The sequence below is a fragment of the Dermacentor andersoni genome, chromosome 1 (genome assembly GCF_023375885.2).
Source record: "Dermacentor andersoni chromosome 1, qqDerAnde1_hic_scaffold, whole genome shotgun sequence".
In the NCBI taxonomy this organism is placed as follows: Eukaryota; Metazoa; Arthropoda; class Arachnida; order Ixodida; family Ixodidae; genus Dermacentor; species Dermacentor andersoni.
In genome coordinates this window covers 89,132,516-89,148,175 of record NC_092814.1, presented here as the reverse complement: position 1 = coordinate 89,148,175, position 15,660 = coordinate 89,132,516, and the positions used below count along the sequence as shown (strand labels likewise).

The following is a 15,660-nucleotide window of genomic DNA, read 5'->3' as shown; positions in this document are numbered from 1 at the left end:
TTGCGGCTTCCATGCCATCCAACTGCGAACCAAAGATCTGGTTGAACTCCGGACTCCCGAGGTACATCCGTAGTGTGTCAACAGCTGCGATGGCCGCTGCGGAGGTGAGCGGCTTAGGGGCACAACTAGCACTGTCGCATTCGCTGTCAGAAGCGCTGTCCGCCAAGGTCTCTTCCGTGACACTCCCGGCAACTTAAGTCGTGAAGTCCTCGGTGGCAACAAGGTCTTCGTCGGCGAAAACGAAGTCCATGTGGCTTAGACCCGCAGGCACAAGGTTCAAGTCGCTAGCGGAAACCCAAAGCTGCTCCAAGCAGGCCGTCGCGGCGGCAGCATCAGCGGTTGCAGCGACGTCAATTGCGGTAGAAGCTTCGTCCCCAGCAGGCGCCGCCTCCGCGCTGCTGCTTCGGGAGCAACCTTTCGCTCCGCGGGAGAGCAGACGACGCCACGAAAGGACGCTGTCAGCCGAATTTCAACGCGACAGTGTTAAGGAGCTCGTGTCGCAGAAGAGCCGGTGCCGTCGGCGTCGGTGGCGTTGGCCGTGAGCGATAAATCCCGGGAGGCACTTCAAGAATAAAAAACAACTCGCAAGATGGGCTGGGTGGGAATCAAACCAGGGTCTCCGGAGTGCGAGACGGCGGAGACGCTACCACTCAGCCACGAGTTCGTTGCTTCAAAGCGGTACAAAAGCACCTCTACTGAATGCGGTGTTGTCTTAGAAACGTGCCGTAGAAAGTTATACTGCAGTGTATATCGGTAATTATGAGCATGTAACTTACAGAAGTTGAAGTTACACAAATAACGAAGTACGTTTCAGCTACATTTCTTCTGCGCTTTCCGCACACGCAGAGCCATCTTGCGGCAAACACAGAAGATCCCCTCCTCTCAATGTACGGCGCTGCCCCGACAGATCGCGCGCCACGCGAGCATTGGGGCTGTGCGGGGACCGGTGCAAGGCGCGTCACGGCCCGGACTCTCTCTTCCCTGACGACGCTTCGCCGTGCTGCCTCACGGGTTGCAGAATCAAGCGTCCTTCCTTTCTTTAGATCACTATCTGTCTATCTCTCTGCCCGTGCCAATCACGACGTTTGGCTGGCGTACATCGTTTCCCCCTCCGAGACACCGAGTTCTTTGGTTCGTTCCGCTTGCTCAGGAGCACGTTTAGTTGCCGCGCCGAACGCTGCGTTGCTCGACACTCACCGCGCGATTGGTGGGTGAAAAGTCCGATGCGGGGCGCCTCGTAAGTGATTGCTGCGCCGTAGCGCATTGTCGTACGCCTCTTGGCGGGTCGTCGTGAACGCTGTCGCGTTCCACTCTTGAAGGCGAAGCTTAAGCGTCCTCCAATTTTTGCTCTTATTTTCGCGGAAAAAAATCACCTCAAGGACGCAAGAATGTGTTGATTGAAAGACTATTTTTCGGTTGGTAGTAAATCTCTTCGTTATATCCGTTGATGCACTCTTATTTACTTCGTTAAAACCGGACCCCAAATGTATTGAAAATGCAAAAATGGGAATGGGAAATTGAAATCCCTTCGTTATAACCACTATTTCGCTATAAGTGGCTTCGTTATAACCGCGCTAACTGTATTCGGTTTATCAAAACTTCGTTAGCTGTCACTGCAATATTTCCTAGTGAGCAAACTGCTGCAGTGTATAGCGTCATCGTGGCCGTTTCTTTGATGTTTGTTCAATTTTATCCATGCAGTTTTCTACATTGTGCCCCTACATGCAAAAAGTTGTGTTTTGAATGCACCTGTAATCAAACCACATGAATTCTGTGATATTGCTTCAAACTGACTTGATAACAAGCATGTTGACAAAGCAGAGTTTTGTTACTCCTCAGAATGCAAAGAATAATGAAGCAAAAGAAACCAAGCCATCTTTGGGGATGATTGAAAGAAAGCAAAATATGGTGTGCATTCTGTTAGAACCCTTTAAACCCTTGTGATAACTGTTTTTCGCAAAATGTCAATCTTGCATTCTTAAGATCCATGATGTACGTTTTCTAAAAGAACTGCTCACCCAACTATAAGGGAAATTTGTACAGCTTATACAGTAAAACCTCGTTAATTCGACCCTTGTTTATTCAAAAAATTGGATAATTTCGACTCGTCCCCTGGTCCCAGCAGGCGTATGCATTAATTACTGCAGTCAAGCTCTCGTTAATTCGGACATGTTTGGCCATAGATTGGTTAATTAGAACCACTCTTGGAACTCGGTGAGTGTGGAGTCCGCAAATGTGTGACCTTGTGCAAAAGCACAAGAATGGTGCTAGCGTCCAACCGAAACGAAGTGGCAGAGTCCGTATCGCCATAGTCACCAGCAATAATCGTACGTGAATGACAGTAACGCTGAAACGCTTCCTCCCTATTTGTGCCCTTGGAGGGACACTAAAGGCAAACACTAAGTCGACATGGACTGTTTAAATACCATTCCATCCAATAATTTCGCAATGCTTGTTTCACGCCAAGAAAAGACTTAGTTTACGAGAAAATTGTATTTGAAGGGTCCAAATACCTTTAGCGCAATTCAAATCGCCTACCATCCAACCAGGGAGTGGCGACGTTGCATACGCCATCACCGCCCTTTGGTGGCGTCTGCGAGTAGAATGGTGCCCGAGAGACGACGGTACGGTTTTTTGCACGAAACGCAAACGCGCGGCCAAGCAGAAACCGAGCGAAGACGGAGCAGTGGATTCGCCGCTGTAGCTGCTTTTGGTCAAGTAGCATGGACCATTTGGGCATCTTGCGACATTACGTGGAATTCTCTGCTACTTGCAGTCTGTGCGAGTCTTGCGAGCCACCAAACCAGCGCAGCACTACACGATAATGAAACTACTGAGACGTGAAAGCGCAGGCGGCGCAGAGTCGAGCAAAAATGAAACTTCTCACTGCATGTGTAGTAAAGAGTAATGTCAATGAGTTCTTTTTTCCAAAAATGAAACATAACTGGACAAGTAGCATTTTCTTTCATCTTCTAATGCAATACTATGACGTTTATACAATCAGTGGTTGAATAATAGTGACAGAATTTAAATGAGGAGTGCCTTCATCATTGGGCAAGTACTCGAATGTTCCTAGGCAGTCTAAGTCATGTCCTACATTTACCTCAATTTCTCTATTACAGTAAAAGCTCGTTAATGTGACTCCCGTTAATTCGGAAATTTGGATAATTCGGACGGCTCTATTGGTCCCAGCCAATGTGCATGTTAGTCTATGGGACGAAACCTTCGTTAATTCATCAGAATTCGGCCCCGCACCGCTTAATTCGGACAAATGCTGACGGCTGCCACTACACGAAAGTGTGGTAAAGCAGCGCTGGCACCACAGGAGTGAAACCGAAACCTGAGAGGCATCGCCATCGTCATCGATTAGTGGGGGCCATAGAGTTTCTCACTACATTAACTAGAGGGAAATCTGGTGCTGCTGCGCTGTGGTATGCATGGGAATGCCGGTATATTGCGACTTCAGACTGGCGCCGTTCTCGGAGAGACAGGACACCTTGAAGACGCGCTTGGTAAGCACCGTTCCATCTGTCACAATGATTCATTTTCTACTAAAACAGCACGTGAAAAGCTGTTTTAGCTTTATTATTACACAAAAACATGTTTTGTTTAACTATAAGAACTTGTTATTGCATGTACAACTATATGATAGGTAAAAAGTATCAGCGGACCGCTAAAGTTGGAGGGCAGACGACAAGATTCGTGCTCGCTTTGGAACAGTTTGTAGTTTGTTCTTGCTTTTCTTCGCTTGGTCATGCACTGTAGGTGAGTAAAGATGTAATATGCGTGAATGGAAACATTTCATGAAGATTTTACTTTAAGAACGCGTTATTTGTGTAGCCATGTCCACGTTTTAGATGAAGCCTCTTACAACACCAGCCAACACGAGCCTCGCAGACACATATACCGTCATTCCCATGCCGGCACGGTGCCCCCTTAAGAAACTCCCATAGACGGTGGCGCCAGATTTCCCTCTAGGTGTTATAGTGAGAAACTCTATGGTGGGGGCAATCGCAGCATCACCAAACGCCAGTGTCTTCTTTCTTCGCTCCACTGTGCCTTCGATGCCATTTGCCCTGCTGTTGTTCAGCCGGTATCATCTCTTCTTGCGGAGTTTTCTTTTTTCGTTGTGACCGTGTTTTGCATGCCACCACCATCGGGCGCTACAGTGATGGCAATTCCGGCAAAGCGGCAGAAGTACTAAGCCAAGACCTTGGCGAATAAGGTGGAAATTTTGCAGGTTTTGAAGAATGGCGAATTGTGATAGCATGTTATGACCAAGTACAACGTGAAGCAGAGCACGTTTGGAACGTACATAAAAATGGACAGATTCTTCAAGCCTTGGAAAGCGAGGAGTTTCATGCATCAAGAAAGCGGTTGCGAACCGCAGCTCATCCCCAGCTCGAAGAAGCTTTGCTCCAGTGGGTTACTGACTGTCGCAACGCACATCTGCCTTTGAGCGGACTTCTCATCATGGCACAAGGTGAGAAGTATGCTGCAATGATGAACATTGACTTGTTCAGAGCTTCAGAAGAGTGTGCGGTGAAAAGGCCAGCGTTGATGAAAGCGTGACCACCCAGTGGAAAAATGTGAAGCTACTTGAGCCCATCGCTGCATATGAACCAAGTGACGTGTTCAATGCAGACAAAACTTCTCTATTTGTCGGGCAGAGCTCTGCCCGACAAGACGGTGACTTTCAAAGGGGAACCGTGCATTGGTGGCAAAAAGTGCAAGCAAAAGATAACTGTGCTTCGTGCCGCCAATATGACTGGCACGGAGCGCTTGCCACTTGTTGTCATCGGGAAGGCGCATAAGCCGCATTGTTTTAAAAACATCAAAAGCCTTCCTGTCGAGTACAGAGAACTTCTTAGGAAGGCTTGAATGACCTCGGGCATTTTTCGAGGCTGGCTGCAGAAGTTAGACCGGCACTTCATGTCTAAGGACCGCAAGATAATTATGGTTGTTGAGAGCTGCAGTGCACATAACTGTACAGTCAAACTGAAGAACATCAAGGTAGTTTTTTTGCTGCCCAACACTACATGTGACCTTCGGCCAATGCACCAGGGTATCATTCACCACGTGATGTCGAAGTACCGAAAGCACCTGCTACAGGGAATTATTCTATGCTCAGAAGTTGTAAAGCTGCATGAAGTGGGCTTACTCAGTGCAGTGCACATCATCGCCCACATGTGGAAAAATACACCTCCGCAAGTCATCACCAACTGTTTTCGGCACAGCGGTTTTGTGAGGCCCGAGCATGCGGCAGTAGCCGAGGAGTTGCCAGTCAAGTCCACTAATCATGACTCCCCGACCTTCGATGCTGTCCTTCCCACAGATGTGACCCTTCGGGACTACATCACGATTGACGATTGTGTCGCCACGACTGGTCTCCTGACCAATGAAGAAATTATTAATGATGCCACGGGCGCCCGGGAAGACCATGATTCAGACGAAGAGTCATGCGAGGAGGTGCAGACTCATCGCACCTTACGAGAAGTCACCGAGGCGCTTTTGATATTGGAGGAAGTTTGCCGGAGCCCTTCCGACAGTTTGCAGGCTGTTGGCCACTTGGAAGAGTTAAGAAAAATTGTGATGTCAGCCGGAATCGGTGCGAAAAAGCAGACGACTATTGCAAAATACTTCAGTAAATAAAGGTATGCTTCTCCAACTTGATTTTAATGTTTTTCCTGTTCATTCGTTAATTCGGCATTCGGATATTTCGGACATTTTTCCTGGTCCCGTGAGATACGAATTAACGAGCTTTTACTGTACCAAGGAAGGCTGTTAAGATCGGCCTGCAGCTATTTCAGCCCGCTGCACGTGTTCCAATCCAACCGGACGGGGCGCACTTCAGAGAACTGCGGATAACCAGCAGCCACGTGGCGCGGGGTCAGCTCAGGGGAGTTCTCGAGGGGAGGTAATTGGCGGAACCTCCCCATGAGCTTTTCGAGAAACCAGGCAATGTGCTATCCGGCCGCGTCAACAGGGACGGCTCAGAGTTCTACGAAGCCCCTCTGACGTCGGCTCCGGACCACTGAAACCTATGCAACACGAGTATGTGAGCCCGCCTCCTCCAAAAGGGCGGTTCATCTACGGTGACGTCGAACGGTGACTGGACGAACGTTTCCATTCGCTTGGAATCAAGGGGGGGACCAAGGGCTTATATGCAGCGTTTGCCGGCTGCTAGGGTGTGCTCGTTGTCGTGCTAGAAATGTACTAGTGAGCTGCGTGCTCGTAAGCTGTTTGCTGTATGCGTCGTCTTGCGTGCTCCATTTGGGAGTCACGCTAGACTGTCGATGTATGTCTTGTCTAAGATGTAAATAATGTAAATAAATCCTGTTCACTGAGTTCCTCTCTACGACCTTCAACTCCTTCAAATGGTGGCAGCGGCGAGATCGTCCGACGATTCCTACATCTGGTTGACAGCGGTGGGGTCGTCCGACAACTCTAATAAGGCCCTCTTCGGGATAATATTGACTCCTTAGCAATTCTGGAGCACCAATCTATCGCTTTAGCTTGACTTAATATTTGCCTTAAGTGTCCCTTTAAAGCCTTTATTCTTGCTGTTACTGCCATGCATAACACCACGTCGGCCACGTGCCTTCAAAACTGCGTAGTCGCCATCTATGATCGCGTCGATAGTGACGGCGGTTTCGCCTGCAAAATGGTAGTTTTGTTTTAACTTGGCGTGTGCGTCGGCCATGTGTCTTAAGACCGGCAAGGTCGCCATCCATGATTGTGTCGATACAGCCAGTTTCGTCTGCAGTGGACGAAACTGAGTAAATACCGTATGTAGTATAGCTGCCAATTTAAACGGAGATATTGTCATCAGTGTCCGAAGAATGGTACACCCATGAGCAAAAGTACATGGACCACAGGAACGCGAGCCGAACTGCATCGAAGCGCCATCTTCTGGCATGGCACTTGCTGTCGAGACTAGTGCTCGAGCAACAGTGCGCATGCACATCCTATCATATCTGCCGGCATGTCATGTTGCCTTTCTTAAAGGGACACTAAAGCGAAACAATAAATCAATTTAGACTAATGAAGCATTGTTTGAGAACCCTTCAGGCAGTCATTTCAAAAAAATTGTTTGATTATTAGATGAGGAAATGAAGGTCCAAGTATCAGTATTTGAAGTATTTGAATTTCGCGCCGAAACCCCAGTGCTGCTACGTCGGCGTGATGACAGGGATTCCAAAGTATGTTTTCGCATTTGGGCTGCGTTGGCTGAATAAGGGTTCCCGAAACTTGGCATGTTTAATATTTGGTTCCTTTAGAACACAATGTAGTCAATCTGTACCGCTATATATAATTAGTAGGCCCTAGAAGATGCCATCAAAATCCAAGACGTCACAGCCCCCAGGTGCGGGAACTTAAGTAGGCGTCGCCACCTGTATTTCGTTCTTGCGCTTTTTCTGGCTTACCAAATGTCTTATCGTTGCAAGAATGGTGTTTTTGGTGTTGTAGGATGGTAATTTACTGATGCAGAAGAAATCATTTTTCACTTTAGTGTCCCTTTAACTGGTACACTGCTCGTCAACTAAACGTTCAACGGGCGGCTGCCTGTGCCACTTCCTCTGCTCCATCACATCTGCGTCACTGTTTCAATGAGTGACTGCGACGAAGCTGGCTTGCGCGCTTGTCGCACATCTCGTTTAATCAGTTATTGTGTGGCTTACTGCCTACTCTGCCACCTTTTGGCAATTCGAGCTGAATACAATGCTTCTTACTGTGTTACTCTTGCCTTGTGTTATCAGAAGCACTTCTAATATTAGCTGCTGCTTAAGCATGGTTTTTCAATCGGTGTCCTCTGTTGCCTAAAAAGACTGCAGCAGTTTATTGACATTTTATTCTATTAAAGTACCAGCAGCCCGTCGGCAGCAAATATTGGGAACTCGTTCGAGAATGTAATGTCGCAGTAAGAACCAAGGCATGTCCGGCGAGTCATCAAAAGGTGCAACAGTAGGCAGTAGTAGGCTGTGCAATGGCCGAAGAAATTGCAATGCATGGCAGATGCGCAAGCTAGCTTTGCCGCATCCACTCAAAGAGATGGCGGCACAGATACGAAGCAGCAGAGGAAGCAGCACAGGTGGCTGCCTGTTGAACGTTTAGTTGGCAAGGATCGTACATCGTCAAGGGAAACAACATGACATGCCGTCACATATGACGGGATGTGCATGCGCACTGGTGCTCGAGTGCCACTCTTGACAGCTTGCGCCATGCCAGACGTCGCTGCGTCAATGCAGTATGGCACGTGTTCCCATGGGCCACATAGTTTTGCTCACGGATGTACACAAAAATCGAACTAAGTTTGGCACATAATTACAGAGCACGTGCTGGTGGGAGAGTTGGTTATCCTGCGTCATCTTCCTTCGTCTGCCGTTTCATTTGGCGCCTTCATCGTAAACATAAGTACAGGGTGCCGTGGAAAAAAACCCAGAAAATTAAGCTATAGGGCATCACCATCACCGTGCTAGAATAAAGCCAACATAGCTGCTGCAAAATAAAAAGTTTCCTCCCACAACACCACTGAACAATGTGCTAATCAAATTTCATAGCGCTAAGGTTTTACATGTCAAAACGTGATCTGATTATAGGGCATGCCGTAGTGAAGGACTCCGGATTAATTTCTGACCCCCTGGGTTTCTTTAACGTGCACCTAAATCTAAGTAAACAAGCGCCTTTTCATTTTGCCTCCATCGAAATCTGGCCGCCGCAACAAGGGTCAACCTGCGACCTCGAGCTCGGCAGTGCAATCTCACAACATGGCTTATGTAAAGGATCACAATATGTACAGGCTTTCTGATTTTGCAGCACAGTGTTAAACTTTAATCAGAACTGAATTGGAACCAGAAGTAAACCTTTTATTTTTGCCCAACTTAAACTAAATCTGAATCAATGTGTGCTGGCGTTTCGGAGCTGAACCTGAACCAGATTGAAACAACAGAACTGGTCACTGTACTTTTTGGTAACAGCACAAAGGGACACAGACAAAACGAAGAAACACGACAACACAGCGCTCAGATTACCAATAGCACTGCTCTGAACTGGATTCTCCAATCGCTTAGAACAGACTGGAAGAAAACAAAGGAACGGGTTCAGCATGGTTACTACAACGATTCTGAACTTGTGTGGTGGACAGCTTTGCACATCCCAGAGAAAATTGCATTTTTCGAGGGCAACTTCAGGTTTCGCTAGCTGAAACTGCCTGCTAAATAAAGCACTTCATTTACTGCTGTATAAATATCAAAAGGCTTGTTCTACCAAGCATATTATTCTTTTAACATACATTAACAACATATGTAACATACGTAGAAGTATTCAGCCACTTTCCAAGGCATGGCCATGAAAGTCGCTTGGATCACCATGCATGGCATAGCGTAGCGTCCAGAGTCTAGCTGTGCGCTCAAAGCCCAGGCGATCTTCAAGATACAGCCGTCCCACCTCAGGCTCCATACAGACAAGGCAGTATGGGTCTGTCAAAAGGGACTGGATACTGATGAGCACCTGCACGCATAACAGTCAAACTTAGCAAAGAGCCTTCCAAAGACAATATGGCAGCTTTGTCCACTCCAACCTGAGGGAAAAGAGATGCAACAAGCACCCTTGCAATCACGTTACCATCTGCTTATCAGCACCTCAAGATGTGTATAAAGTGCCCCACAGCTTGGGCTAATGTAGGCTTTGTTTAAGACTGCAGTCAACAAAGGTCACTTTCTACAATACAAAAAATTCCAAACTTTCTGGCTATAGGGAATCCCATAAACCTATACACACTTTCAAAGGGAGAACTCTTCTGCCCATCCCCTGGGCAGGATTCACAACAAAGCAATGAACAATGAAAGAACATGAAAGAAACTAGAGTTTGCTTTTTCAGTGAAGCCATGCTAAGGTGCAGAAAAATCCATGTACTAACTCCATGTATCCATGTAAAAATCCATGTATTCCCATTGTTGAACAACTGCAGTGCCACATTTCCCTCTAGTAATATTTAGTAGAAACCTTTATCCCAAACGGGTCATGTCACTGTCGACACATGCTCATGTGCTGCAGGAACTACAAAATTTTCCAATGACACACATAACATGAACCAATGCCTGTCTTCCGTGTCAATGCAGTACTTTCACTTCATTCCTTCTTGACAAAACTTAAGTGTGCAGACTAAATTTACTTCAGGGATGCAAGCAATGTTGATATAACTCGTCCTGTTACTAATTACAAAGAGAGAGGGGGGAAAGATCTGAGGCCTAATTCTGTAGATGCAGGCCTTTAGCTTGGCCTAGGTTGAAGTTGATGCCAATGTGGCTTTAATTTGTCCACTCATGTAGATAACATGGTTAGAATGCTTTTTTAAATGGACGTCAATGTTTAGATGCATTTCTTCAGATTGCCTCCATGCTACCATTGGTCATATGGTTGCAGTAATTTTGACTTTTCCAATATTTTTCGGCCAGAAAAATCCACACCCCCATTAAAGATGATCTTTCAAAACATTTTCACCATCAAGACTTATGAAATCACGGTGCCAAGAGAAAAAGCGAGTGTGCTGAAAGTATGGAACCAGGTGCTATGCTCACCTTTGATATGGTGAGTGCCAGGCTCCAGTTATGGTGTATGGAATCAATGCCAATGTCCCCATGACGGCTTATGTTAGGATGGAAGATTTTAGTAAGGAACTTCACAATGGGAGGCTTCATGGGATACCTGCATGTACACCACAAAAAAGCATGAGACAGCTCAACAAAGCATATGATTTAAAGCAAACTTTATCAAGAAAAAAAAAAGTGCTCCTAGGCAGATATGGTGTACAACTGAAAGCACATCAAGTGCATGTCACACTGCAATGGAAAAGTTGATCCACCTTGATGGTACAGTAATTCACTATGCAATTCAGCTGAAACCTCTGAACAGTTCAGTTTTTAGAAAAACAGGAAATGCATTATCGCAGTCACCTTCAGGCCATTTAGAGACCATAACATTTTTATTCATCCTTTTGCAATCATTTTCAGCAGAAAACAAAAGCACTGTGGATTGTAAAGCTAAACAAAATAGATGACATAATATCATAAGCTATAACCATGAAAACTCTTCTGCTAAACTAGAACAAGAAAAATTGGTGAAATAAAGAGCCTCAATATTTGTCGGTAACAACCATGTGGAAAATTGGTTATGCGGAATCCCGTAAGGTGAAGGAAGTATCGTGAAAGGAAATAAATTGTCATCCACCATTATGTGGCACTAAGTTACAAAGGAAACCCATACGGGTTTCTCAAAACGAACGCGTCGCAGTTGAGAAAAATTCAACCTGGTCCAGGATTCAAACCCGGGACCAACGCCTTTCTGGGGCAGTTGCTCTACCATTTCAGCGAACAGGAGACAAGCAGATTGCAGTGCGAGGCATTGGTCCAGAGTTTTAATCCTGGACCAGGACGAATTCTTCCTCAACTGAGAAGCGTTCATTCTGAGAAGCCTGTATGCATTTCCTTTGTAGTTTCGAGCTACATTTGGGTGAACCGCTGTGGTTGCTTAGTGGCTATGGCATTGGGCTGCTAAGTACAAGGTCACAGGATCAAATTCCAGCCACGGTGGTTACATTTTGATGGGGACGAAATGCGAAAACACCCATGTAGTACTTAGATTTAGGTGAACGTTGAAGAACCCCGGGTGGTCCAAATTTGCGGAATCCCCCACTACGGCATGCCTCATAATCAGGTCATCGTTTTTGCATGTAAAACCCCATAATTTAATTTTTTTTTACATTCGGGTGGATGACAATTTTTCCCTTTCAACAACCAAGTGATGCAAACAATGAAACTAAGGAAAGCATATAAGATAAGTGCGGTTTGAAATTGAAATGTAGAATTATAAGGACAAGAGAAATGAAAGTGAAAGAACAGACAACTAGCAGCTGGCGGGACCCAAAACTCTGCACAATGTGTGCAATACTTTACCAATTAAGCTATAATATAGTAGCAGCTGTCTCCCTGTCTGATTTCCTCTTTGATGGGTATTTGTATATGTCAACTAGACCTAGACCTGGGAATGTTAGCCAGTGCCAATGACAGCTATGGCAGCAGATGTCAGATTTGTCGGACGGTCCTACCGCTGTCGACCAGATGTAGGAGTCGTCGGACTATCTCGCCGCTGCCACCATTTGAAGGAGATGAAGGTCGTAGACAGGAACTCGGTGAACAGGATTTATTTACATATTAACAGTTTAAGCAGGATACATTGGCAGACTAGCGCGACTCCCATATGGAGCCCGCAAAACTAACATACAGCAAACAGTTCACGAGCACACAGCTCACTAGTTCATTTCGAGCATGACAGAGCACTCAGCTTTCGACAACGATCACGACACGAGCACCCCCTAGCAGCCGGCAAACGCTGCTTATAAGCTCTCCGCTTGACGTCATAGTTCGACGTCATCGTTCGGACGAGGACGGAGCAGGAATGGAGGGTGAGGTGTGCCGGCTTGGAGGATGAGGTGGGTCGGAGCAGGAATGGTCGGGAAGGTTCGTCCAAGCATTGTAAACTTGTCGCCGCCCCGCACTATCGTTTATCGCCCAAACACACGCAAACACACAGGTGCGAAACCATACACACAAAGGCTCCGGAGTCGACGACCGAGGGCTTCGTAGAACTGCTCCATCTGGTGTGGCGCGGCGGAGTGCCACATGCCTGAGCTGACCGCGCGCCACGTGGCTGCCGGTCATCCGCAGTTCTCGGTACTGCCCAGCTTTCAGTGCCGACGTCAGAGGGCCTCGTAGAACTGCTTTGTCCCGGGTGGTGCGGCCAAGTACCAATTTCCGGAGTTGATCACGCGCCTCGTGGCTGTCGGCTCTTCGCAGTTCTCCGAACTGGTGGGCTTGAAACACGTGCAGCGGGCTGAAAGCTGGCACGTTGCCACCCCGTATGGCCATTCTTAACAGCTCCTCCATGGCCCGGAAAATCTCGCCTGGACAGTGCAGGCAACCGCTGGGCAGGAAGAGAACGGCTGGCGAGCAAGACGATGGCTTTGCTCTCTGCAACCCCTGCGTACTTGGAATGCCTTCAACCATCTTACAACAACTGGCACAGAAGAGTCGACCCGGCAACACAATACCGCTCAGCGTCCAAACGCCCGGAATTAGCTGCTAACCAACCAGGCCTCCTATCACAATTTCCATGCAAGTCACTCAACTGGGAATCCCAAATTTTGCCCCAAAATTTCGTGCCGCCAAAGCGAGCGTTCACGTTCCTCCCGAGTTCGACCAAACCCGACCGTCGCGCTGCACAAGAGTAAAGGTTTACGCAGAATTAAACCGAAGCCTTTCAAACACCAATACTCAAACATAACTTCAGCAGCCTAACTTCGCGAACAGCCTGTTCCTAGCCTACCACAGTGGCCTACTTATCTCACGTACTGTTGCCACTGAACAGTCTGGCCAACTCCACAGGTACGCAATCACAATCACGCTAGCTTTGCGGTCCCTATTCCGAACACGTGCTTGCATCATACAAAGTTTTCATCACGCTGACTCACATTTGTTCCTTTAGTCCACACAGGACACGTTCCTTAAATAAACAACCAAATTTGCGTAACTTACGCAACACAGAGGAACCTTCGAACAAATGTGTCTTCTACTAACTAGCTCTTCGCACGCGTACTAGAGAAGTCAGAATACGGCTGCCTTCGACACACCCGAGCAACCCAGTCATAAACGTTCTGCTTCCTTCCGTCCACACAGGACACGCGCTATTGGACCTAAGAGCTCTTCTCAGTGCAAATCACGCACTTACTGAAAATTCACGCGCTTAACCTTAGAAAATTCAAAAAACACTTAAAAAGAAAGAAGGTTAAATAACACACACGCGCATTACGATAGGCCTCTCACAGATAACCTTGACACACAGGTTACTTACTCACACAAAAAAAAGAAAGCCTATATACTTATTAATGAACACCTCGCGAGACTACAGGTTTACTTTAAACGCGTCTTTCAAATCTCGAGCTTCTCAAACAAAACATAAACAGAGCTCATACCTTACTTATTGAAAGAAATCCTAGTCTCAATTCGCGAAAATTCTCCGATGCTCAAAAAATAAAACAAAACAACACTACTACGGAAGGGCTCTTGGCCTCCCTTTCCAAACGCTTTCGTCTGACTCGTACTTTGAGTCGGACCCGAGGTGGCCGCGGTTTAAAAGCTACCCTGGCTGCCGAGGAACAACAAAAGGGCCAACTAACTATCAGCTCCCCCAAGACGTTACGGTCTCCTGCCAATTTGCGTCCTCGCGCCCCGCTTTCAACATGACCTCGACTGACCGCGTCGCTACTCCCCACCTGGTCTCGTCTTGCCACCTTGCACTTCTTTGTACTGCACGCTGAGCTTCGAAGAGAACGACGGAACGACGAGGAATTTGACTGCCCCGTGCCCTTTGTCCGCGTCCGTGCAGAACAAGCTTCTCGGTCCCCCTTTGACCGGTGCCTCGAACGTTTTCGATGAGTCAACATCGTCAGTGACGACCGCACCTTTTTCCTCGCGCCCTGCCCTCTTGGGTCTCTCGCCATCTTTGGCGGCGCTACATCAGTTACCGTCTTTCGGTCTTTACCGCGCTTCTTTTTTCGGCGCTTTCTCTTTGCACTCACTTTCATGTCGCCTTCTCGTGCCTCGTGCTGGCCGGTACACATTTCGTCGGCCCGGATCGGTCTCTTACCCGCACAGTCTGAGTGATTTTCCTTTAAATCAACATTCTCTCTGCCTCGACTGGCGGACAGCTCAACCGACTCTGGAACAATGCAGCAGGCTTTACTCGAGTTAGACAACTCGCACTCTTGCGAACTGCCCTCTACTACATTGCCCAGCTCACGCTGTGCATCTGCACACAGCCCGTCGGTATCGATCGCTGTCTCACGCGCACAGTCCGAATGATTAACAACTGAATCATCCCTATCTAGGCTATCTAGACTGGCGGAGAGCCGCACCGATCCCTGAACAATGCAGTTGTGCTCTCGTGAGCTACAGAGCTCGCCACCCCGAGAACTATTCTCAACTGCATCGTCCAGTTCGCACTTCACTTCTGCACGCAGATCTGACCTGACATGGGTGCTCGCGTCTGTCAAGTCCGCAGTATTCTGTACCTTGCTAACGACCTCGCTACCATGAGATGCGACGCACACGCGCGGTAACTGTGCCAATTTGTTCGCAGCTGGCCTAGCTGTCTCTACAGTCATCTGTTGGCACAGCACCTCGTCGCTCTCACTCTGGCCTTTACCGGCCTCTGCTGCCACTAAGGCTTCGTTAGCTGCTAGCACTTCGAGTTCACTTGTGAACGTGCTGCTACTCTCACAGGTACTACTACTTTCCTCTGCTTTTGAACAAAATCTGCTATTTAGTTCCTGCCACTTTCGCTGCGTCCAGCTTACAGATTTCTCAAGCCGCTGTTGTCTTCGCTCGATTGACTGCTCAAAACCTTGAATCTCTTTGTTCAATGCATCAATGTACCGCCTCGTTACTTCTGTTAGGCCTTCTTCCTGTGTAATGCTTTTCAGTTCCTGCCTAGCTTTTTCCTGTTCTTGCTCAAATTCTTTCTGTTCTTGCCTAATTGCTTCCTGTTCTCGTTTCTTACTTAGAATTCGTTTGCCCATTTGCTCTATGAATTTCAAATCATTCT

General features: G+C 47.4%; 1 protein-coding gene across 1 annotated transcript in view; it reads right to left on the bottom strand.

The window, feature by feature from the left end:
* morgue (modifier of rpr and grim, ubiquitously expressed) overlaps positions 1–15,660 on the bottom strand; it is a 77,125-nt gene that overhangs the window by 11,353 nt on the left and 50,112 nt on the right. Inside the window, exons 7-8 of the mRNA XM_055061730.2 lie at positions 10,581–10,707; positions 9,315–9,510 (exon numbers count right to left, since the gene is read on the bottom strand). Coding sequence (XP_054917705.1) covers positions 9,325–9,510; positions 10,581–10,707 — 313 coding nt within the window. The 3' untranslated portion in view covers positions 9,315–9,324. The remainder of the gene's footprint in view (positions 1–9,314; positions 9,511–10,580; positions 10,708–15,660) is intronic.